The sequence below is a fragment of the Morus notabilis genome, unplaced genomic scaffold, assembly GCF_000414095.1.
Source record: "Morus notabilis unplaced genomic scaffold, ASM41409v2 Scaffold120, whole genome shotgun sequence".
In the NCBI taxonomy this organism is placed as follows: domain Eukaryota; kingdom Viridiplantae; phylum Streptophyta; class Magnoliopsida; order Rosales; family Moraceae; genus Morus; species Morus notabilis.
In genome coordinates this window covers 33,360-56,783 of record NW_010367559.1, presented here as the reverse complement: position 1 = coordinate 56,783, position 23,424 = coordinate 33,360, and the positions used below count along the sequence as shown (strand labels likewise).

Sequence of the window (23,424 nt, the reverse complement as noted above, 5' to 3'; positions counted from 1 at the left end):
TATATATATATATATATATATATATATATTACCGGGTAGGATATGATTTTTAACCATTAAATCTTCTATTAACTTCAGTTAATTTTGATACTTTTTAATCTGCTATGATTTTGACTTAATATGACAGTTAAAGCTATGTCAAACGTATTCTAGCACACAATTCTCCTTCTTTCTCACGTAACAATATTCAAGGGTATCTTGTTGTTGTGACATTGACATGGTTGAATTTCGTCAATATTATATAGGGAATGGTGGGTCTTATCACAGACTCTACTATCACGCTTGTGGACTCATGGAAGAGCAGGATTGCCAAGGAAGGTGGAGTTGCTAACATAAAAATTGATGAAGACATGAGAAGTTTCTCCGGAGACGTTATTTCAAGAGCTTGTTTTGGGAGCAATTTCACCCAAGGACAAGCGATTTTCTTTAAATTGAGAGCTCTCCAAGAAGCCATGTCCAAAAAGTGTTTTACTTCCGGGATTCCTGGAGCAAGGTGTGTGTGTGTGTGTGTGTGTGTATACATACACACATACATATATATATATAGTACTAATTAATTGCCTGAGAAAAACCATTGTTTAATTAATTTAGTTTGAATTTTACTTTTGTTGATTTTCTCTCATATTGTATGTTTATAGGCATCTTCCCACGAAGAACAATAGAGAAGCATGGGCTCTTGAGAAGGAACTGCCCAATTTGATACTTGAAGTGGCGAGGCAGAGAAAGGAATTAGCCTCACATGAGAGGGACTTGCTTCAAATGGTTCTTGAAGGTGCGAAAAATAGTGACCTAAGTCAAGAGGCAACTGATCGTTTCATTGTTGATAACTGCAAGAACATCTACTTGGCTGGCTACGAAACAACCGCGGTCTCCGCCATTTGGTGTCTCATGTTGTTGGCCATGAATCCGGACTGGCAAGAACGAGTTCGGAAAGAGGCCGTCGAAATCTGCGGTGGTCAGAATCCTGATTATGATATGCTTCGCAAAATGAAGCAGGTACTTTAAAAAAAAAAAAAAAAAAAAAGAGGAAAAGAAAAAAAAATACTATCCTTTTTATAGGGTTGGGTCCTCACATGTGGAATCACCCCAAATTTCTGAGTCATGCCTCACTTACACTGCTTCAAAACAAAGAACGAATGTCATCTCTCATGAAAATTAAAATAACACTCAACTTATTTTTTTATCTAAAATTTTAGATTTTATCGACGTACTTAATTTTCAAGATGATTAAGGCAACTGCCATTTTTTTTTTTTTTTGAAAGAAAAAGTGATATTGTTTTTTACTTGCATAAATAATTATAAATTTCACAAATAAAGTCTAAAGCATGATTTTTTTTTTTTTTTTTTTTGGCCGCGCAGTTGACTATGGTCATTCATGAAGCGTTGAGGCTGTATCCCCCGGTGACAGTGGTATCAAGAGAGGCTTTCAAGGACATGAGATTTGGTAACATTTTTGTACCCAAGGGTGTCAACATTTGGACGTTGGTTTTGGCTCACCATACAGACCCAGAAATATGGGGACCAGATTCATACAAGTTCAACCCAGAGAGATTCTCAAACGGAATCACTGGCGCTTGCAAGCTTCCACACCTTTACATGCCTTTTGGGGTGGGCCCCAGGATCTGTCTTGGACAGAACTTGGCCATTGTGGAGCTCAAGATACTTTTGGCTCTCATTCTCTCCAGATTCTCCTTCACCCTCTCTCCAAATTATGTCCACAAACCAGTCATAAGCTTGGTCATTGAGCCTAAAAATGGAGTGGATCTCTTGGTCAGAGAGTTGTGCATGAGCCAAGAAAATAAGAGAAAGTAGAGCACAGGATTTAATTCTTTGCTCTCTTTAGAACTTTCATGTGGAATTGTCTTGGTTCCTTGTTTTCCTTCTGTTTAAATAGTAATATGTTGTCGTTACTACTCTACCTTTTTGTCGTTGGACCCTCATCAGTACCTTTTTTTTTGTATCTTTATCACTGTACGTGTACAAAGCTTGATTATACGCTCACACATATGAATATACGTATCCCTTGCTAAATAGTGCTCTACATACCGCGCAAGTTTGCGGCGCATCAAACTTGAGAGAGAAACTGAGAGGGGGATTATTTAGAATATAATATAGCTTCACTGACAAAACCTCTCTCATTACAAATCCCTTATCAAGCGAACGACACTTCGTTTATCGTGGAAAATATGTTGATTCTGAAGAAAGCACAAACGACATATCGTTTCTTACTTCATGTCATTCCACCTGAACATGGCGACATGACATTTTCCGAATGGACATTGAAAACCGACACACTAACGGCATGTTGTCTTCATGTCGTTTTCCTCCAGAAAATAAGTTATATGTCGTTTAACTTGAAAGGAACTGCATGTCGTTTCACCTGCAAATATGTACGAGATATCGTTTTCCTTGAAATACGTACTTAGGGCAATTGCCTTTGCCTCAATTCCTTTCTCCTGACCTGGAGAGATAAAACGACGACAAGAACTATACGTTTTCCGTCGCTTTAACTTTTTGCCCAAAGAATGAAACTGTCGTTCGCAGTCGCACCTAAACCACTTTTCGTCATATTTGTTCCAAGTTATTGTGTCAACCCAACACAAATTTTTTACTTATTATTTGTTTGATAAAGAAGAATCGTGATTCGTAATTAGTATTTTTTTCAATAAAAAAATACACATAAATTAAAAATAAATTTAAATTATAATTTTAAATCTGTGAATTAAACGTTCATTAAAAATGCATATTAAGACAAAATCATTACGCAACAAAAAGAGTTAGAGCGGGTCCCAGGAGCCATTTACATCCCTTAATCAATCATTTTCAAATCTAAACCATGTCATTACGCAAAGAAATGTCTCTTAAAAAGTTAAAACCCATCAAAGCACGAAAGCTCGGGCATAGACAATGGACTTCTTTCAGTCACTCTCATGGTTTGATTGGACTCAGAATAGCCAAGCCCAACGCTTAGCCCGTTACGAGAGAGGGCTCAAGTCAGGTCCAAAAAGGCAATAAAACCATGATTAGCTGTGCAGGTAGTTTTACATGTCGGCTTTTAGCGTCAATGGTATCTTAACCGTTGGCTAGTTAGCAACGAAAGATTACAAAGAACCGCTAAGGAAAAAAGATTCCAATCTCTGTCTGACTTTATGTTGTTGTTTAGCGTAAAAAGAAAAACGACTATTGTCGATAATAACTCGTGTTTAGAAGAAGATTGATTTGCTGAGCTCAGAAAGCTTCCACATTGCTCTCTCTGTTTTTTGTATTATCACCTACATCTGAGGGCAGAGGCAGTGCTTACACGTCCCCCATGGCGGCAGCAGCCAATATTCCTCTGCTTCAAGCCAACAGGCTCAGACCCACTATCTCATTTTCTTCTTCTTCGCACCCCATTAGACAAAAAGGTAAAATAATTGCTTAAAAAAAAAGGAATTACTAATAAACGTTTTTTTTTTTCTTTTTTGGGGTTTCTTATTATTATTTTTTTTTGTGGGTGTTGAAGGGATAATTACATGTGCGTCTTCAAATGGGAGAGAGCCGGATTCAGTGGATAGTGAAGTGAAGAAGGTTGAGCGGATTCTCGGAGAGAAAAGGCGAGCTCGGCTCTCTACTCGGATTGCCTCCGGAGAATTCACTGTTAAACAATCTGGGTATCTTCAATTCTTCAGTTTTTTTTTCCTGGGAAAGTTTCATTTTTATTAATCATCAAAAAATTTTCCTGCGTGATTTTGACCAACATTTTCTTTTTCCTTTTCCTTTTGTGGGTTTGCTTTAATTTTTGGGTGTATAAATTCATAATTAGTAGCAAAATGAGAAGGTTTACAGAATTCCTTTCGGTTATACTGGGTGCGTTTGGAAAATAAAAACGTCTTTTGAAAACCGTATTTAATTAATAAATATTTTGAAAATGAAAAAAACAAAAAAACAGTAAAAATTATTTTTTTATTTTCTAATACTTATTAATAATGTTATAATATATTAATTAATAATTATAATTAAACGCAATTTTATTTTTTATTATATTTAAAATAATATTTTAAAAGATCAATTCAAAACAATCTCATTTTATTTTTATACTTGAAAATAAAATCTTTTTTGAAATGGTTACCAAACGGGCCCATTGTATTTGTACTTACATATTTTGGTTGTTGTAACAAGCTTTCCATCTCAACTGAGGAATGGTTTGTCGAAGTTGGGAGTTCCAAGAGAGGGTCTGGACTTGTTGTTTAGTTGGGCTGCTGATGGCAATGGAGACTATCCGAAGATTCCCGAGGCAAGAGGGTCTATTAAAGCTGTCCAAAGTGAGGCCTTCTTTATCCCCTTGTATGAGCTTTATCTATCTTATGGTGGAATTTTCAGGTTGAACTTCGGACCCAAGGTTGGTCTTTTTCACATTTGAATCTTCACAAACACACAAGCACACAATGCAAATTCATGGGTCACTTTGTGCTTTTGATTAGTGACTTGCTATTTCTGTTTCAGTCTTTTTTGATAGTGTCTGATCCTTCCATTGCCAAACATATACTGAAGGATAATTCAAAGGCATATTCAAAGGTAATCCAGTGATATTTTTTACCTCTCCCTATCTAGTATCTACTCCAACTCTCTCTCTCTCTCTCTCTCTCTCTATAATGGTTTTTGAATTATTTGCAGGGTATATTGGCTGAAATTCTAGAATTTGTCATGGGGAAGGGACTTATCCCGGCTGATGGGGAAATATGGCGTGTTCGAAGGCGTGCTATAGTTCCGGCATTGCATATGAAGGTACTTAGTTGTTTTGGTTGAAGTCATTGTTTCTAAAGTCAACGGTTTAAGCAGAGATATCAACGAAAAATAAAATGCTCAGACGGAGAAAATTCATTTTTCATAATTGGAAGTTAGCATAAAAGTTGGTAAATGTAACACCCGAAATGGATAGGAAAAATATCCTAAAAAAATGATAGGAAATAAAAAAAATGAAAGCAGAAGAAAGTAGTTGAGACAATGTGTAAGAGGCAATAGGAATAATGCCTTCAAATATGCATCTGCCTGTGGGACATAACAAGAAAGTTCTACAAGATTTTGAAACAAACTTTATCTTTAGGCAATTTCTGAGGCGAGGCTACCTTAGGTGTAATCGAAGCAGGTTATAAAATATTCTCTTTACAAACTTGTCTAAATTGACCAACTCTCTCTCTCTCTCTTGTATGTAGTATGTAGCAGCCATGATCAATCTCTTTGGACAAGCTTCAGATAGGCTTTGTCAGAAACTAGATGCTGCTGCAAGTGATGGGGAAGATGTCGAGATGGAGTCACTTTTTTCCCGTCTGACATTAGATATTATTGGCAAGGCAGTTTTCAATTATGAATTTGATTCATTGACAAATGATGCTGGGATAGTTGAGGTATTTATTTTTCCCTCCATTGGTTTTCATTTCTTTTTTCTTCTTTTCTTTTTTTTTTTTTGTTCAAGTTTGTTACGGTTTCTGTGGCACTATCATCATTGATGCTTTCTTTGAGTTGTTTTACAAATTTCTATGTTTATATATTGGCTAGAGCAGGCGGTTTATACCGTTCTAAGAGAAGCAGAATATCGCAGTACCGCACCCATTCCATTCTGGGAGATTCCAATATGGAAAGACATATCACCAAAACAGAAGAAGGTCTCTGCAGCCCTCAAATTAATCAATGACACACTTGATAATATGATCAAAATATGCAAGGTAAAATGCTGAGTTGCCGACCTGTCAAAGCAATATTAGATTCTACCTTTTCAATTTCTAGTGCATATATGTGCCAAATTATTTGTGTACTTTTGAAAGGCCAATGCTTATGAGGTGAGGTCTGTTCAAATTACTTGGTATAATCAAGGTGGAAAGGGCAAATCAAAGCTTAGTTGCAATGTCGTGTTTTATTCTTTTATATATATATATATATATATATATATACATATATACATATATATACACACACACACACACACACACATATATATATATTGGCTGAACTGGATGATGCATCGAACTGCATATCCTTGTCTCATTTAAACAAATTTTCTTCTCTTCATTACCGCTAACATAAGTAACTATATCTTGTTTTTGCATCTGCAGAGGATGGTTGATGAAGAAGAACTGCAATTTGAGGAGGAATACGTGAATGAACGGGATCCTAGTATTCTTCATTTCCTTTTGGCCTCGGGAGATGATGTGTGTTCTTTTTTTCTTTCTTTTTGGGTTTATAGTGATGTATGTTTCTAGAAACCATAACCTGGTCCTATTAGAGTGCAGATTTCAAAGCTTTTCTCACATTTGTTTGTAGGTTTCCAGCAAGCAGCTCCGTGATGACTTGATGACTATGCTTATAGCAGGGCATGAAACGTCAGCTGCAGTTTTAACGTGGACCTTTTATCTTCTCTCCAAGGTAATCCGGAACCGCAGCTATTAAAGTGCTTATTATCTTTCCTGTGGTGATATGATTCTGCTTCTTTCTTCTCTCGTGTGCAAATGATTTTTTAACTGAACATACTTCTTGAAAAGTGTTCTTATCACAATGAGTCTAAAAAATGCATCATCTTTTATTGCTGTAGTTTTCTAGTAAATATACATTCCCATGCAATGTCCCCTTATATTTTCTTTTTGATTGGCTGCAGGAGCCTCGAGTCGTATCAAAGCTCCAAGAAGAGGTATGCTCAAATTTTCAGGAATCCAAAGCTGTATCAATGAATCGACTCAGTTCACAGTATTGTATCTCAAGATTTAATTTCTTTCCTTATTTAGTCCTTTTTTCTTTTCACCCCATTTTAGGTCGACTCAGTTTTGGGAGATCGATTTCCAACTATTGAGGACATGAAGAAACTCAAGTATGCGACCCGGGTGATCAATGAAGTTAGTTGACGATTTTTCATCTTACTGATTTCTCATAGATGGCCATCGTTGTAATCATGAACTCAATTTTGACGTCTTTTCTCCTTCCTTTCCTCACAATAACTACAGTCCCTAAGGCTTTATCCGCAACCACCGGTATTAATCCGCCGCTCTATTGAGGATGACACGCTTGGTCAATACCCTATAAAAAGGTTATTTTCTTTATATAGATTTCCCTCTAGTGTTTTCTTAACCCCTTGTTTGGCCTTCCTGTATATAAAGACTTCTGAATGTTTGATGGGAAGAAAACTGATTTAGGGAAATTTATAAACAATATTGATTGCTTTTCATCTACAGGGGTGAGGACGTATTTATTTCAGTTTGGAATCTGCATCGCAGTCCAAGTCTTTGGGAAAATGCAGATAAGTTTATACCAGAAAGATGGCCCTTAGATGGACCAAATCCAAATGAGACAAATCAAAACTTCAGGTACATAATTTCATTTCTCTTTCTGCTTGTTTGGTGAATTAGACTAAAGTTGTCATGAGACTCATTTTTTTCCGCCCTCCTCTTGCAGCTATTTGCCATTCGGGGGCGGACCACGGAAGTGCGTCGGTGACATGTTTGCTTCCTATGAGGTAACTATTTTTCTTGAAAGTAATCACAACTTTCGGATCTTGAACTTTTTAACTTGCTGCATGCATATAAGTCGACCAAAGTTCTGAACTTTTCTGTTTTACAGACTGTAGTGGCACTTGCAATGCTTGTCCGCAGATTTAACTTCCAAATGGCGGTTGGAGCTCCTGAAGTAAGTTGTGGACTTGTGGTTGAACCTGGTGATAAAGTGCCGAACTTTCGAACTGTTTTTCAATATCAAGAATGATTCTCTGTGCAGGTAAATATGACTACGGGAGCAACAATTCACACGACGGAAGGACTGAAGATGACGGTCTCCAGAAGAGTAAAACCTCCGATAGTGCCGACGTTGGGGACGCCGATGTTGAAGTTAGATTCATCTGCTGGTGTTTCTGATAATGATCCTCTACTTAGTGAGACGGGCGAAGTTTCCGCTGCACATTCCTGATGCAAACCTTCAGCTACAATCTACATGTAGTATAGAATGCTAAAATGTTCAATCAAAAAAGAAAAAGAAAAAAAAAAAGAACACTCGAATGTGACATTCTTCAGCTGGGAAGCTCATATAAAAAAAAAAAAAAGAAGTAATTGATAAAATTACGTTGCAAGATTCTTCTCTCTGTGGTCTTTAACAACTAATGCAGCTGTACCGGCAAAGAGTGCAGTCAGTTATTGTATATTTCACGAAAATGGCAATGTAGAAAGAAAATGTAAAACAAGTCATGGGCTGATGGAAAGATGTTAATAGAAGACAAAAGTTATTATTATAAACACAACTCATGCTCAATTAACTGTTATATACATAATTAAGTCCCTGAAAAAAAAAATTTCTCTCTCTCTCTTCTTGCGGTGATTCAAGACTCCAGTCAAAATAAAAGAAAATAGATGAGAAAGAGAGAAAATACAGTATATTCGGCTAAAAGACTCCTGTCAAAATAAAAGAAAATAGATGAGAAAGAGAGAAAATACAATATATTCGGCTAAGGGTGCGTTTGGTAGTGCTTCTTAGAGCTTAAAATCTCTCTCTTCTTGCGGTGATTCAAGACTCCTGTCAAAATAAAATAAAAAATAGATGAGAAAGAGAGAAAATACAGTATATTCGGCTAAAAGACCCCTGTCAAAATAAAAGAAAATAGATGAGAAAGAGAGAAAATACAGTATATTCGGCTAAAAGACCCCTGTCAAAATAAAAGAAAATAGATGAGAAAGAGAGAAAATACAGTATATTCGGCTAAGGGTGCATTTGGTAGTGCTTCTTAGAGCTTAAAATCTCTCTCTTCTTGCGGTGATTCAAGACTCCTGTCAAAATAAAAGAAAATAGATGAGAAAGAGAGAAAATACAGTATATTCGGCTAGAGGTGCGTTTGGTAGTACTTCTTAGAGCTTAAAATCACTTCTTTAGCCATCAAAAATTGATAATGGTGTTTGGTAAAAACTATAAAAAGTGATTTTTAAAGAGTTTTTGAAGAACCTACAGTCAAAATCAGAAGCGGCTCAAAGATAACTTTGACTTTTAGATTATACGGGAATCAATACAATTAATGATTATCAACAAAATTATATTAAATAATTAATTATTAATTACTAATTATATTATATATTAATTAATAATTAATAAATAGATATACTTAATAACTAATAAATAGATAGTAATTGTCAAAATTATGTTAATAAAATAATGTGTTTTAAATTGTGTTTTTAATTTTGTTAATAAAATAATAAATAATATATAAATTATTTATTTAGTTATATGTAATATATTAATCAATAATATGTAATATATTAATCAATAATATGTAATATATTAATCAATAATAATTAATAATTGATAATTAGTAATTAATCATTGTAAAAAGAATAATTACCAAAAATTGATCATGTGATATATCAAATAATAGATTATTAAATAAATATTAATAATTAATTAACTACTTATTTAATTATATAACTAAAAGTTAATAATTTAAGTAGTAAAAGGAATATTAATAAATTATGTATATACTAATTATTTTTTCATAATACACTAATTAATTAATTATGATCTAATAAATATGAGTACATTCCTAACATAGTAATTATTTAGCATATTAATTTATTATATATATAGTTTAATTATTAATGTACTCATTAATGATCATTTATCTATTATTGTTATATTATTAATATATTAATTTTTATTTGCTAAATAATTATCAATTATTAATTACTTTATATATTAATTTAAGATTATTAATTACGGTCATCTTAACTACCCACATCAATCCAACCTCACAATTTACCAAATGCTATTATACTGCTTTTGGAACCAGCAACACTTGTGTAATTACAGTTTACCAAACACTCAACTATTTTTTATAACAACTACTTTTTTTCTTCAACACAACTAAAAACAATTTTTTCAAAATCTATAACATTACTAAACTGGCCTAAGTCTCATCTCCAATGCAAATAAGGGAGTGTAAGCGACTGAAATTTAAGAAACGTCAGAGTTCCTATGTTGTTGTATCGTATGCATTTATTCCTTAGATGTATGTTGTCGTATCCGCATTCATTGTCGTTTTATTTCGATGTCGTATTTAAACGAACAGGTCGTTGTCCGTTTATTGCCTTTTTTATTCGTTCTCGTTTTGTTTTGATCTGGTGTAATCTACTGTCGTTTTCATATGATCTTGGTGTCGTTTTCAAAATCATAAATGTGAATTTCCAAATATGTCCTGCGTCGCAGTTATATTATGTGGGAAATTCCGTATATATCTTTCCATCGAGTGTTTGTTACAATGCGAGTAGCAGCGAGGCCCCTTGTTCATCTCCTTCCCTCCGAATCCTTCCACCGAAGCAAAAACGCCAACTTTATTATCACTCCTCGATTCTGCTCTTCCTTTCCCTCCAAAACCCTTCTCCTAACTAAACTCCGAAGCGAAAGCCTAACTTCTCTCTCACCTCGCCGAGCAATGGCGGCCCCGGCGTGTTCACCGCCGTCCGTACAAGTCAGGGAGAAAATCGAGCCCACAGTCACCGAGGCTGCGATTTTCGAAAGGCTTCTCAAAACTCTCGACCACTTCGGCCTCCAAAACCAGCTCCGAGTGGCTGGCGGCTGGGTCCGCGACAAGGTCTCTCTCGCTCTCTCTCTCTCTCTCTCTCTCTCTCTCTCTATATATATATATATATATTAATATACATATATTATTGTCGAATTGCTTTCCGGTGGTTCTGTTGGGTCAGAAAGAAAATTTCTTTCTTGTTCGGTTGTACCTGGCGTTGACGGTTGGATTGTGGATTTCCAGCTTCTAGGAAAAGACTGTTACGACATTGATATTGCGCTCGACAATATGTCGGGCAGTGAATTTGTTGAGAAGGTTACAGAGTACTTGTCAGAGAATGGAGAAAAGGCACAAGGAATTGCCGTTATTCCAAGGTATAATGTGCTTTATATTTCTTTTCTGCCTTGGCGAATTCCTCGTACTCTTTTGCAGATTGATTCAATGGGCTAAAATAAAGGAATTGCTAATTTACAGTGTAAACTTATATAATTGCGTGTGTATTTTCTTCTTTAAGATAATTCTCAGGGGAAATAGGTTTTGTTTTTCCTTCCTGTATATTTTAAAAAAAAAAATTCTGGTGAATTGATTCGTTTGTGAGTAAATTTCGTTGCTGACCTTCAAAATCAGTTTCTTGAATATTATAATTTTTTTATCAATAATTATGGACTCGATAGTATTAATTATTAATTTTGCAGCAATCCTGACCAATCAAAACATTTGGAAACAGCGAGAATGCGCATATGCGATGTATGGATTGATTTTGTAAACTTAAGGTGTGAAGAGTATAGTGAGAACAGCCGCATTCCTACAAAGGTATATATTTCTCGGAGCCATAGGAGGGATGGAGAGTAGGAAGGATGGACAGAGTTGGAGAGATGGAGAGTAAGAAGGATGGACAGAGTTGGAGGGATGGAGAGGATTATAGTAATGCTTCATGTTGTTTGGGAGGATTATAGTAATGCTTCATGTTGTTTGGTATGAGTGAGGGAGAGTTGAAAGGATGTATGATAGTTGTTTGTCCAATTACTATATTGTCCATTTTATTTATTTGGTAATAATTTTTTGTATGAGTAAAATAGACTTTTAGTTTTAAAATTAGATGGATTGGTTAGATCCTTCTATTGATGGAAGGATCGGAGGGAGACTCTCTCTCCCTCCATGCCTCCTCTCCCTCCTCTCATCCATCCTACCAAACAAGGGAATTGTTCTCTCCCCTCACCTCTCTCCCTCCATCCCTCCTTCCTACCAAACACACTCCTGTATCGGTATTTTTTTGTGCATTTGGAAGTACATTCTCTGTTTTTTTTTTATATATATAGAAACGTCAGTATTTAAAATTTTGACTATCTCATTGTTGGCCACTTTCCTGGTTTTTTAGTTGATGTGGACTTAGTAAGCCTTATTAATGAAGGAAACGGTCATTGAAGTTTACTTACTTTGTGTTGCAGCAAACATATGGCACACCAGAAGAGGATGCGTACAGAAGGGATTTAACCATTAACAGGTATCCTTTTTTGGTATCAATTTGTGCAAATAAAAACTATACCCCATTCATAACTGGTCTCGGATCGAATATATTTCTGTTCCTTGCCTGATTTTATGTTATGAACACTGTCCAGCTTGTTCTACAATATCAACACCAAATCAGTTGAAGATTACACTAAAAGAGGTTAGTATTTTGTTTTATCTCAAGTTTCTTTTGACTGTTAGAAATTTTCAATAGTTTGTCCTTTTTTTTTTTTTAAACAGCGTAATTTGTAAGGGCATTCATCACATGTTTCATTTCTTTTTTCTTGCTTTTGCTTTGTTATGCAGGCATTGCAGATCTTAAATCTGGAAAAATTGTGACTCCTTTACCTCCAAAGACTACTTTTATGGATGATCCTCTACGAGTTCTAAGAGCTATCCGTTTTGGTACATGTCTTCTAAATGTTTTTTTCCCCCCTCATCATAGATAGATCGTGTTCATCTGCTTAAAGTTTTTTTGAGGCCACCCATTAGGTACTTCTGTGGCTGATGTTTCACTAGGAATTGTAATTGTTGTCGTTATTGTTGTTGCTATTATTATTTTGAAGCATCTCTTGTTTACCCAAATTTAACACGCATAGTGTTGAAGCATACATGATATTCCGCTTCCTCTTTTGCTGTTCACTTTTTGCATTCTTATTCAGTCCCCCTAAAAGTTGCTTCTTTTTTTTTTAGCTGTATACCATTATCTGAAGGGAATGAGATATTTCGTCATTACAAATAATCTAGGCAAATTATGTCTTGCACTCTTGTTTTCCAATTTCAAAATTATATATAACTGAGTAATGAATGCTTCTTAGCAAGAGGAAAGAAGACAGCCTAAGATTTTTTTAGCTTCTCTTGGCGCCAACACTTTTTACTGGCTTGTGGTTGTTTAGGTGCAAGATTTGATTTCGTACTAGATGAAAAACTGAAGGAAGCTGCAGCCAGTGATGATGTGAGAGCTGCTCTCGACGAAAAAATTAGTAGAGAGCGCATTGGTACTGAAGTATGTTGGTATCTATTATGACTCAAGTAGTAGTCTGAATGTTCATAATCACTACGTAATTTCAAGAATGCTATTTCTAGTTTATTGTGATGGAGAATTTTCAATTCTCCGGGTTTTGAAGATGCAAAGGATATCTGACGGTTTCTTTTCCTGTTTATTATTCTTACTGCAGATTGATCTCATGGTTTCTGGCAACCAACCTTTTAAAGCGATGTCCTACATTCATGATTTGAAGTTATTCTATGTTGTATTCTTTGGTCCTCCTTCTGAGCGTCCTAAGTTTGAGCCTGCAATACCAGACAGATGTGACAGGTAAGTTTCATTCATGACATTGTGTATTAGCTAGTCTCCGATATATAGCTAAGTTTTTTTTTTGTTTTTCCTTTTCTTTTCTTTTCTTTTTCCCTTGCACGTTCATGGTTGTACATTTTTCTTGTATAGACTGTGTATTGCTTACTTGGATGCTACGTGGAGCCTTATTCAGTTAGTTGGATACTCCTCCTTCACTGTGAGTGGCAAGTCCACCAAGAATAGATCTGCTTAAATAGTTTATCAATACTAGTTATCTTGATTTGTTTATAGTATTTCGTTATGGATTTTCAAATTTCAAGTTATTTCCTTTCTTTTCCTATGCGTTGAATTATTGCCGCCTTTAAACTTCAGGATGAACAGAGAAGGCTCTCTCTTTATGCTGCTATGTTCCTCCCGTTCAGAAACACTACATATATTAGTGAAGATAAAAGATCAAAAACGGTATGGTTCATTTTTCTTTTCCTTCAAAAAATGAAGGTATGCTTTCTTTTCTTTATGTAAACATCTGCATAATAGATTATGCGTGGTAGTTATCTTTTTGTCAACTTGTATTTTGCGTCATTGAATTTCTGTCATATTCCACTCTGAAGCTAAACTTCTGTTGTGTAGATTGCTGCTGTCGACTTAATTTTTCGGGGCGCACTTAAGCGAAAAGTCAGCGATTCAGAAACAGTCAGTTCAATTCTTTTGTCTGTTAGTGTTAAATTTTTAGCTTTTACATGTCTTGTCAAATTTCTGCATTATATTGATTTGTAAACATATTTTGTTGCTACAGGTTATAAACATACACAAAGCGTCGGAGAAGTTCTGGTCTTTGATTCCTTTTTTAGCATCAGATGATGACATCCAAGAAGCTAAAATTGAGTGGGCAGGAGACTTGGTTGATATCCCGGTTTCTTCAAAGTTGCGTGTATTGACAGGTATGGAGTTCTTGCTGTTGTATCAAATTATCAGTGAGCTAGAAATTCATTAATAACAGCTTCGGCATGTCTTAAAGTCCAGATTTTTTTATGAATCGCTGATCTTTCGTGTCTGATTGTGTTCAATTTACGAATCAAGCCTCTGACACATCTTTCAGGGATGCTGCTACGAGAAATCAAAGATTTCTGGCGAGTTGCGTTGCTGATATCTACTTTGTATAAAATTGATCCTACTGAGAATCTTTTAAACAAGAACTTTCAGCCGGACATGCTAAGAGACATGTTTAAAGCAGCTGAGAATAGCATTATTGAATTAGGTGAGCATAATTTTAAGCATCATCACTTTTTTATTTATTTTCAAGTACATTTATCTTTAGTCAGTTTCAATACGGTAGGAGTCTTATTATTTTTTATTATATTTTTTTTTCTTCGGAAAATAATAGTTTACTTGGTGTTGATTCTTTGCAACCTTTCTGGGATTGCTTTAGCTTTTCGATATTAAAAATGAAGTTTCGATATATCAACAGCCTCTTTTTTACTGCCCGTTTGGGATTGCTTTAGCTTTTAAGAATTGTTGTAGTGTATTTTACTGAACTTTTCGTTTATCAACTCTCTTTTCGTTGGAAGAAAGCCTTACAATCCTTGCTGCTTTTAGATGTCAAGTATTGCATTAATCTTCTCGCCAAAGATGTAGTTAATCGGATAAACATTGTACATTTGTTCTAATTCATTTTGGTATATGCAGGCCTTGAAAAAGTATGGGACGTCAAACCATTAGTCAATGGAAAGGAGATAATGAACACTTTGGAGCTAAAGTCTGGAGGACGACTTGTTGGGGAATGGGTAAGCTATATTTTCCGGCCACCTATACATAAAGATATATGTATAAGTATATATATTCCAATGCTGTATATCCTTTTGATTTGCAGCAACAAAAACTACTTAAATGGCAACTTGCTCATCCTTCGGCTACTTCAGAGGAATGTCTTAAATGGATGAGGCAAAAACGTTTAAAGACAGAGTAATTCAACACGACATATCATCTGGTATAGTGAGATATGGTACTTCTACAGTGAATGAAGATCCCTGAATTTTGCTGCCCACTGCAGCGGCAACACCTTATGTAGTGACTCCAATTTTTGGCAATTAGATAAATATTATTTTGCAAGGTTAGAATTTTAAATGTACATTTATCATAGAGCTATAAATCATTTTCAAAAAAAAAAAGTCATCCTAGTTCAGATTATAAAAGTAGACAAGTGGACCACAATTTTGAAACAGCACTTTGTCTGACATGATTTAGCTTGGTTTTCACTTTGAACGCAATGATCTCGGGTTGAAAGTGGAGAAACAGAACACAGAATAGTTGCCTTGATGCTATGTAAAAATAAATTAATTAATTAATTAAAATTTTGGATGTTAATTGATAACTAGACTACAACAAGAGAACACCGGAAAACGGAAAAATCACCCAAAAAATTTTTATTATTTAAGACCAAAACATTGCCGAACAGAAAATGGTTTTCGATGGTGCGTGGGCTCTGGTTTGCCATCAGGTCTTTTGCCAGGGAAATGTTTGTAAAAGGCTTTAACTGACCCTGTCGCCCCATCTTCATTTTCCATGGCCTTGGCGAGTTCGATGGCGCGTTCTTTCACCTGCACGAAGCAAGTAAAAACGAAAATCGTATGCCTGCTAGTTGTGGCTAAAACGCAAATGTCAAAGCAAACACATTCATATACAAATTCATGGGAAGAAAAAGAGTTCGCAGTAATTTCTACTTTCACCAGCGAAATAATGAGATAGCAGTTAAAAGTATAGTGTTCTATTTTGTTCCCCAGCGATGTCACCAAAATTGTGCTATAATGATGAGCATGACTCAGAAACCTAAGAGCCCCAACTTTCAAGGATAAAAACTGGTACCACGGAATCAATAGGGATAAGGAAAGGGGAAACGGAAGCTCCGGTATAAACAGTTCCCAATTTCACTACTCATCAACACGTCAAATGAGGGAACTATGTTTTTTTATAGGATCTAAAGAACCTATTCACCTCTGCGTATAACTTCAAAACAAATCATGTTTCACATGGCTCGGGTACACACCATCATTCAGTTGAATATTGTGGCCAGAAGATAACAGCAGAGCGAGTACCTTGGGTTCTAGCATAAAGCGTATGGCCTCAACCAATTTGTCAAGTGAGAATTCGTCAACTGGAATTGGTGCAGGACCTACTCCTCCAGCGCGCACTCTGTCTCCCCAGAATGGTTGATCTCCAAAGAAAGGTACGATTGTTGTAGGACACTAAAAAGCAGAAAGATAACCATTAAGGTGGCAAAACAATATCAAAGATGATCCCGAGAAAAAGAAAAATTAGTTACCGCAGCTTTTAGACCAGCAGCAGTAGTTCCAGCACCGCCATGATGTACCTGGGAAGAATTGTATGATTTATGATGTAAGAGGATGGAATTTGACAAAATACTGGGTCATCCCCACAAAATCACACACGCACGCACACATATTAACTGCAAAAGAAACTTTACCACAGCAGAGCAACGTGGGAATAGCCAATCATGGGGGCAATTATCCAGTAAGTAGACAAAATCCTTTGGTTCTTCCACTGATAAGAGTATGAGAATACATGCATAAGTGCCTGCTGAAGGATTCCATGTAGAAAACAAGGAGAATTGTTTCGATTAGGAAAAAGGAGCTTACAATTCCCAAGGCCACCCCAACCTTTGTTGATGATACCTCTTTGTTCAGTTATTTCCAAAGCTTGGACAATAATCTCTGTCATTTTCTCTGGTTCCTGGACAGGCTGTTACAGACAAAAGGAAACAAGTAAACCAAGCATCCCATGAGGTCCGTTCTTGCCCTACATTTGATATTTTATGTTGCAAGGAAAAACACAGGCATATCTACGGTTTCCATATGACAGTTTGTTATAACCCTTGGGTAAAACTCATTCCCAAAAGCTAACTTGTACGGAGAGGGTGCCTAAGTGGTTATAAACCCACGTACTAAGCCCATACTTTAGTAATGTGGGACTCAACTAGAATCCTAACATACCACCACGTTTCCGACACCGACGTCCACGGCGGCCCACTCTAGCCTTTCCAAGTCGCCCCTCCCCAGGTCGCCCCTTCCGCAACGTGGGCCTGAGGTGGGGCATGCTTTGATACCAATTGTTATAACCCTTGAGTAGAACTCATCCCCAAAAGCTAGCTTGTAAGGAAAGGGTGCCTAAGTGGTGATAAATCCACGTACTAAGCCCATACTTTAGTAATGTGGGACTCAACTAGGATCCTAACATAATTGTTATAACCCTTGAGTAGAACTCATCCCCAAAAGCTAGCTTGTAGGGAGAGGGTGTACAAGTGGTTATAAACCCACATGCTAAGCCCATACTTTAGCAATGTGGGACTCAACCAGGATCTTAACATATCACCACGCTTCCAACACCAACGTCCACGGCAGCCCACTCTAGATGGCCCACTCTAGTCTTCCCAGGTCGCCCCTTCCGCAACGTGAGCCTGAGGAGGAGCATGCTCTGATACCAATTGTTATAACTCTTGGGTAGAACTCATCCCCAAAAGCTAGCTTGTAGGGAGAGGGTGTACAAGTGGTTATAAACCCACATGCTAAGCCCATACTTTAGCAATGTGAGACTCAATCAGGATCCTAACATAATTTTCCGCTGAAATTGTAAATCCAAGACATAAAAAAGAATAGATGGAACAAAAGCTTACAAGGCTACCAAATCCAATATATATAGGCTTTTCCCCAGCTTCAAGCCAGCTCACTAGTGAATCAGGGGGTTCATAGCTCGAAGCAAGGTCAAGAAAGCAGAATCCAACTACGTCAATATTAGGGCCCCAATCTGCAAGAGAATGAGAATAAGACTGTTCATACGATGTCTTTCCAGTAGCAACAGCTGTAAGATTGCTTGTGATACTAAGACAAAACAGAATAAAATAAGAGACCAGATATAACGAGTATTTTTTTTTTCACCCACTGTCTGCTCGACATCTTTTTCTTTTTTATTTTTACAGAAATTCAAAGCAAGTAAGTTAATTATGCTATTTCAAAACTAATAGTGACAATTTATTATATAAGAAATGAACGACTTTGTATGATATCGTGTCAGTTCAAGCAATGTTTCAAGTGACAGAAACATAAACATAAACCTTTTGGTTTGGGAACAAGATGAGGACTCCATATGTATCCATAGGGCACATCTTGTGGAGAATAATAGGAACCACTTAAATATGTAATTGGTCTCAGCTTCAGCTTTTTCTTCCTAAAATCATTTATCATGTCTTGTATCCCTAGCCAAATTAACGAATCAACTATTTGATACGATAACTGCAAAAAAGAGAGGGAAAAAAGATTGTGGAATATAAGACTAACAGATTAAAAGGCATTTACCAGTGTAAATCATATTCAAGAAAATTTTGCGGGGAAAAACTATATGACTCACTCTATTTGCAATTGGTTGCTTAACAACACGGGATAGAGGATGGGGAAATTCACTAGTAGGTCTGACAAAAAATGAAGTGTTATTATGAAAATCATAAAATCCCAAATTAATTCGGTAATATAATAACATAAATCAGGGGGAAAAAAATACTTCCAGCACTAGGAAAATAATTCCAGATCTTAAGGGACAGACAAACTGGATAAACCTTCTAAACAAAAATGTGAAAATTTTATCGCCAGGTCATCCCAGCAAACAAACACTTACGTCCACGGCATAGTGAAAAATATATGAAGCGGTACTTTTAGAGCCTCAGCAACATGCGTGTGTCCTGAACAAGTATGTTCATGAGTTCACGGTCAGTTAAATTGTTTATATGGCTAGCAAGTACGAATAAATATTATGTATCCTAGGAATCAAGTGGAACAGTCATAAAATAAATAAATAAACAGATGAAAGCTTGCAGTCGAGGATATCAATTAATCAAAGACTCATCTTTAGTCAATAAGATGTCTATAAAACCAACATTCATCTGATAGTGCTTACAGGTCAAATATTATGTAGCATGAATATTTGTACCAGACAAAGCTATCATAAATTAAAAGTGCAAATAAAGTGATGAAATCTAACCATATGCTGGGGGATTAGCAATTATTGCATCTGCTTCAAATGGAATGTTAGTGTCCGGATCGTTGTCCTTGCATGCAGGAAGTAAAGAGGTTATGATTTCCTTAATTTGATTTCGCTGAATAGGTATTTCTGAGGGTCCGGATGGCAAAAACCCTTTGTTTTTTACCATATCTGCAGGAAATATGCCAATGAATATGAGGTAAATTATAATGGTATCCCCCTATATATCAATCAGATTGCAACGAAGCTTGTCTCTCTCAAGAATCCGAGTTCTAACTGACTCAATTTATTTAGAGAGAGAAGTGTGGAGGGAACACATTGTGCGAAAGAATGTTGACATTTCCAACTTCTGACCTGTCTTTTCAACTCTGATATATATAGAATTATTCAAGTTAACAGAGCAAAACTCCATATAGATTATTACAAGTTGTCTTCCAATTGAAAGTTAAGTTTCAAATTTTAATGGTGCACACAAACAAAATGAGGTTGAAAAACTTCAACAACTACAGCCCGATGTCAGAACACGCAAGACATCAAAAGAAAGTTTATATACAGGATTTCCATACTTACAACCAGCAAGAACTTTTGGATCTCCACCTAAAGGAAAGAACTCAAGTCCAGCGGTAAGAACAAACTCTTTGAAGTTTGCATGAGTTGCTAGCCTAACCCTATGGCCATCTTCCTGCAAGTAAAAGTTTCAAGCTCATTAGCCCACAAACACTAAGGTGCAAGGCTCCCAATCTACTAAACAATGTTTCAAGCATTCTATGAAAATAATGAAAAGTTGTGTCCAGCTAAAATTTAATCGACTCAAAAATTATCTAATTTTCCACAATCACGTTAGCCTCAGGTTCTCCTGATACAGACCCACAAACTATTATACTCAGTAATGAAGCGTCCAATTAATAGGCTCTCAAAAATTAACATTTGTGTATGTGTGTGCCTGTGCCATTTTTTTGTATATAACCTGCAAACGCTTTCCGATAGCAGCAAACGGTTGCACATCTCCTCTTGTTCCAACAATAAGCATTACAATTTGCAGTGGAGGTACGTATTTGCCTTCCACCTCCGGTGCGCCATGGCGTTCATCAACAGTTCCGTCGTAGACAACTCCAGTCCCAAAATCCAGACTCTTTGGTTTGATATCGCCCGGGACATCGAACTGCACTGTTCCATCATCTTTAACCGTAGCAACTCTTTTTAGCCATTTTAGCTGCACCAGTTTTTAACGTAGTTTGGTGAATTCCACAGACTTTTATTTGCCAAGATTTAGTCGTGAAGTTCCAACTTAGAGGCCAAAAAAAAAAAAAATACAGAATAATGTAACGAATCAAACCTTCTTTTTGAAGGGAATTTTTTCATCAAAAAGCTTGGTTACTAGTACAGACAATGAGAGATTTTGTCTAAAATTCGCTGTCGTAGTAAGGTGATTGGAACTCGAATCTGCCTCTCCAGACGTGCTCTCTCCGGATACTTTCCTCTCATCAATTCCTGAACAAAACCTAATTTAATTTCACCAAATAAAAGGAAAAAAGAAACACGCTAAATTGAAAGGGGAAAAAAACCTGAAGAAAGACGGGCATTTTCAGCGACGTCTGGTTCCAAAGAGACGGAAATGTCGCTGCCGGAGGCGGCGGAAAGACTCCGCCGGTGATCCGCCATTGGAGATGACGATCGATGCTCTGTAAATCCTCGGACTTTTTCTCGGAAAACGAAAAGAACAAAAGCTGTAAAGCCAAAGAAGTGATGAATGGGAATGATTTAAAGCGAGATTTGGAATCGAAAGCGAAGCAAGGAGAAGAAAGCCATTGAGCTTCAAATATGCTCCTCTTTCTCGCTCTTCTATCTCTCTCTCTCTCTCTCTCTCTACAGCATTGGCGTTGCGTCAGAAGTTAAAAAGCAGGAAAAAGGAGACGAACAGATTGGAAAAGAGGATTCAAAGAAACAGGAACGCTAAGGGGAAGGTATAATCCAACAACGCAAAAGTGAGGGTGGCAAATTTAAAATAAAAATAAAAATGAAAATAAATAAAAGGAGAACTGTTAGAGGACAAGTGGAGGGAAACTAGAGTTTCAGGTGTGGAGTCGTTTGGACACGTCAATTTTGGTTTGAAACAGTTTTTTTAAACGGTCCGTACGTGGTTGGACACGATCTCAGAAGGCGCCAATATAAATACGAGCGGGCACTACCCGCTTCAGTAGGTCGGCTACTTTCTCCAACGCGGGCTTTGATAAAAAAAGCCCACGAGCATTTGGAATGAGGGCATATAAAATTTGTTGTCGTTTTTTATCAGCTCACTGTCGTTTTAGTAATTGAGAGAGATATTTTCTTTTTATTTAATCGTTGTCTGCTATTGTCGCTTTTTACGTAGCTGTCGGTTTTAAAGATATTGTCGTTTTCACGGGGAGTTAGAAAAAAAAGAAAAATTTAGGAAATCTTGTAAATTGTAATAATTATCGTCTCTATCTGTTGAGAGTCGTCGTTTTCAAGTTATTGTCGTTTACCGCAGGGGATTGAGTGAACGGAAGAATTGGGAAAATCTTTTCAAACTAAACTCTAACTCTAAAACAATAAAATCAGAAAGCACAAAACTTTTTCAATATATATTCATGGGAAAATGTCTTGGACTCAAAATTACAAGACCACTATAATTCATGAATACATATTTCCTCCTTCTGACCAACAATAGTGGTTCACCTAAGACTACCTAAAAATTAGATATTCTGTAAGCACTTCGGTAACCAAACATAATACACGTATGGAAGAAGTCATTGATATGAATACAGACATTTTATCTGAAAAAAGAAAACTTTACAGGGCCCCATTAACGGTGTTTTGTGAAGATAGAGAGAGAAAGAGTGAAGGATTTAATTTCAGCGGAAAAAGGGCATGATGCCCCATTGGTGAAGAAAACCTTCCCCAGTGGTGACTTCTAGCACCAAAAGAACAAGCACTGCCAGCATTGCAGCTCTTCCATTCCAGGTTTCGGCACTTTTCGTCCAACCCCATTCCCATACCGTCACTGGTGGTGGTAGCTCTCTGCGTTGTGAATCATACGCTGCTAATAACTCTTCCACACTACCAAGTGGAACCAACGACTGCAAAATAGACATCAAACCAGCAATCAGAGTTGAGAAGTGACTGAATATAAACATTAGTTTCATCCCCAGGATAATGAAATGGATAAATAGATTACTTTCATACATAGCAGCAGCACCAAGAAATTACGTGAACAAAGATATTTTCTGTATTTAGTCTCTCATGATCTCATCACTACTAGAAGAGATAAATACCTAATCACTCTGGGAATTACTCAGTTTAAATAGGAAAGAGTTCATAGAGGTACCTGTCGAGCTTCGAGGTTAGAGACTGCCATGGCTCCAACATATGGGAGACTCTCAATCACCGCATCTGCCAAATCTGAAATAAAGGTGGGTTCACATCCTAATGCAGGAACGCGCCCCCAATTTTCTACGCCAGATTCTAGAGCCAATTCTTTGTACTCAACATCGATTTCTTCTAGAGTTTCGATGTGCTCACTTACAAAGCTGCAAATCAAGCGTCAGAACTTTCAGCACAAAGAGGAAGTTTCTTGACTCAAATATGTCGACTTTGCGTGAGATTGAGAGCGAGAGAGAGCTCCATAGGTAGAGCAACATCTAAGGAGCAAAGAAAAGACTGACAATAACAATTACCTAATTGGTACAGCGAGCAGATTTTTCACTCCTTTTTTGCCAAGGTCAATTATCGTCTCATCTGTGTAGGGTTTCAACCATTCCACAGGTCCAACTCTGCTCTGTAAGAACATTCACCAACTATCAACCAAAGTCGCAAATAGAATCATGGATATAGCACAAGAGATAGTGAGACGCGATACTAATCACTAAACTATATACATGTAACAAGTTCCTCCAATTCTAAGTGGTGTCATTACCGAGAATAGTGTAAAAATTTCATAGTCGGAGAACCAAACGCTTGCTTATTTCCTAGTAATAATTTTCAGAAAATGAATAATTAACCAATCCCCACAATCATAAAAGTATGGAGGGAAAGA

At 36.5% G+C, this 23,424-nt stretch overlaps 5 protein-coding genes across 5 annotated transcripts in view; 3 read left to right on the top strand and 2 right to left on the bottom strand.

Moving 5' to 3' along the window:
* LOC21398206 (cytochrome P450 714C2) overlaps positions 1-2,031 on the top strand; it is a 20,381-nt gene extending 18,350 nt beyond the window's left edge. The window contains exons 3-5 of the mRNA XM_010112738.2: positions 246-493; positions 639-996; positions 1,360-2,031. Of these exons, the coding sequence (XP_010111040.2) occupies positions 246-493; positions 639-996; positions 1,360-1,812 (1,059 nt within the window). The 3' untranslated portion in view covers positions 1,813-2,031. The remainder of the gene's footprint in view (positions 1-245; positions 494-638; positions 997-1,359) is intronic.
* A 1,048-nt stretch (positions 2,032-3,079) lies between these two features.
* On the top strand, positions 3,080-8,302 carry LOC21398205 (protein LUTEIN DEFICIENT 5, chloroplastic). The gene is made up of 16 exons (XM_010112737.2): positions 3,080-3,404; positions 3,503-3,650; positions 4,159-4,378; positions 4,483-4,554; positions 4,654-4,764; positions 5,193-5,384; positions 5,541-5,702; positions 6,090-6,185; positions 6,298-6,399; positions 6,629-6,661; positions 6,783-6,863; positions 6,972-7,054; positions 7,200-7,331; positions 7,420-7,480; positions 7,585-7,650; positions 7,738-8,302. Exons 1-16 carry the CDS (start codon positions 3,311-3,313, stop codon positions 7,924-7,926), a joined length of 1,842 nt encoding a protein of 613 aa, XP_010111039.1. The 5' UTR covers positions 3,080-3,310; the 3' UTR covers positions 7,927-8,302.
* A 1,959-nt stretch (positions 8,303-10,261) lies between these two features.
* Positions 10,262-15,434, top strand: LOC21398204 (putative CCA tRNA nucleotidyltransferase 2). The gene is made up of 15 exons (XM_010112736.2): positions 10,262-10,588; positions 10,763-10,893; positions 11,215-11,332; positions 11,968-12,023; positions 12,139-12,188; positions 12,335-12,433; positions 12,925-13,034; positions 13,207-13,346; positions 13,476-13,542; positions 13,698-13,787; positions 13,956-14,018; positions 14,122-14,266; positions 14,425-14,583; positions 15,012-15,109; positions 15,196-15,434. The coding sequence occupies exons 1-15, from the start codon at positions 10,430-10,432 to the stop codon at positions 15,289-15,291; spliced, it is 1,581 nt and encodes a 526-aa protein (XP_010111038.1). The 5' UTR covers positions 10,262-10,429; the 3' UTR covers positions 15,292-15,434.
* A 204-nt stretch (positions 15,435-15,638) lies between these two features.
* On the bottom strand, positions 15,639-21,317 carry LOC21398203 (sterol 3-beta-glucosyltransferase UGT80A2). The gene is made up of 14 exons (XM_024175228.1): positions 20,936-21,317; positions 20,707-20,861; positions 20,338-20,583; positions 19,941-20,052; positions 19,371-19,541; positions 19,008-19,071; positions 18,744-18,804; positions 18,451-18,628; positions 18,013-18,143; positions 16,979-17,081; positions 16,807-16,883; positions 16,645-16,692; positions 16,418-16,567; positions 15,639-15,922 (listed from the first exon to the last, which is right to left on the bottom strand). The coding sequence occupies exons 1-14, from the start codon at positions 21,030-21,032 to the stop codon at positions 15,752-15,754; spliced, it is 1,764 nt and encodes a 587-aa protein (XP_024030996.1). The 5' UTR covers positions 21,033-21,317; the 3' UTR covers positions 15,639-15,751.
* Positions 21,318-21,959: 642 nt separating this feature from the next.
* Positions 21,960-23,424, bottom strand: part of LOC21398202 (ferrochelatase-2, chloroplastic) — a 4,788-nt gene continuing 3,323 nt past the window's right edge. Inside the window, exons 8-10 of the mRNA XM_024175229.1 lie at positions 23,066-23,166; positions 22,717-22,918; positions 21,960-22,468 (exon numbers count right to left, since the gene is read on the bottom strand). Of these exons, the coding sequence (XP_024030997.1) occupies positions 22,244-22,468; positions 22,717-22,918; positions 23,066-23,166 (528 nt within the window). The 3' untranslated portion in view covers positions 21,960-22,243. The remainder of the gene's footprint in view (positions 22,469-22,716; positions 22,919-23,065; positions 23,167-23,424) is intronic.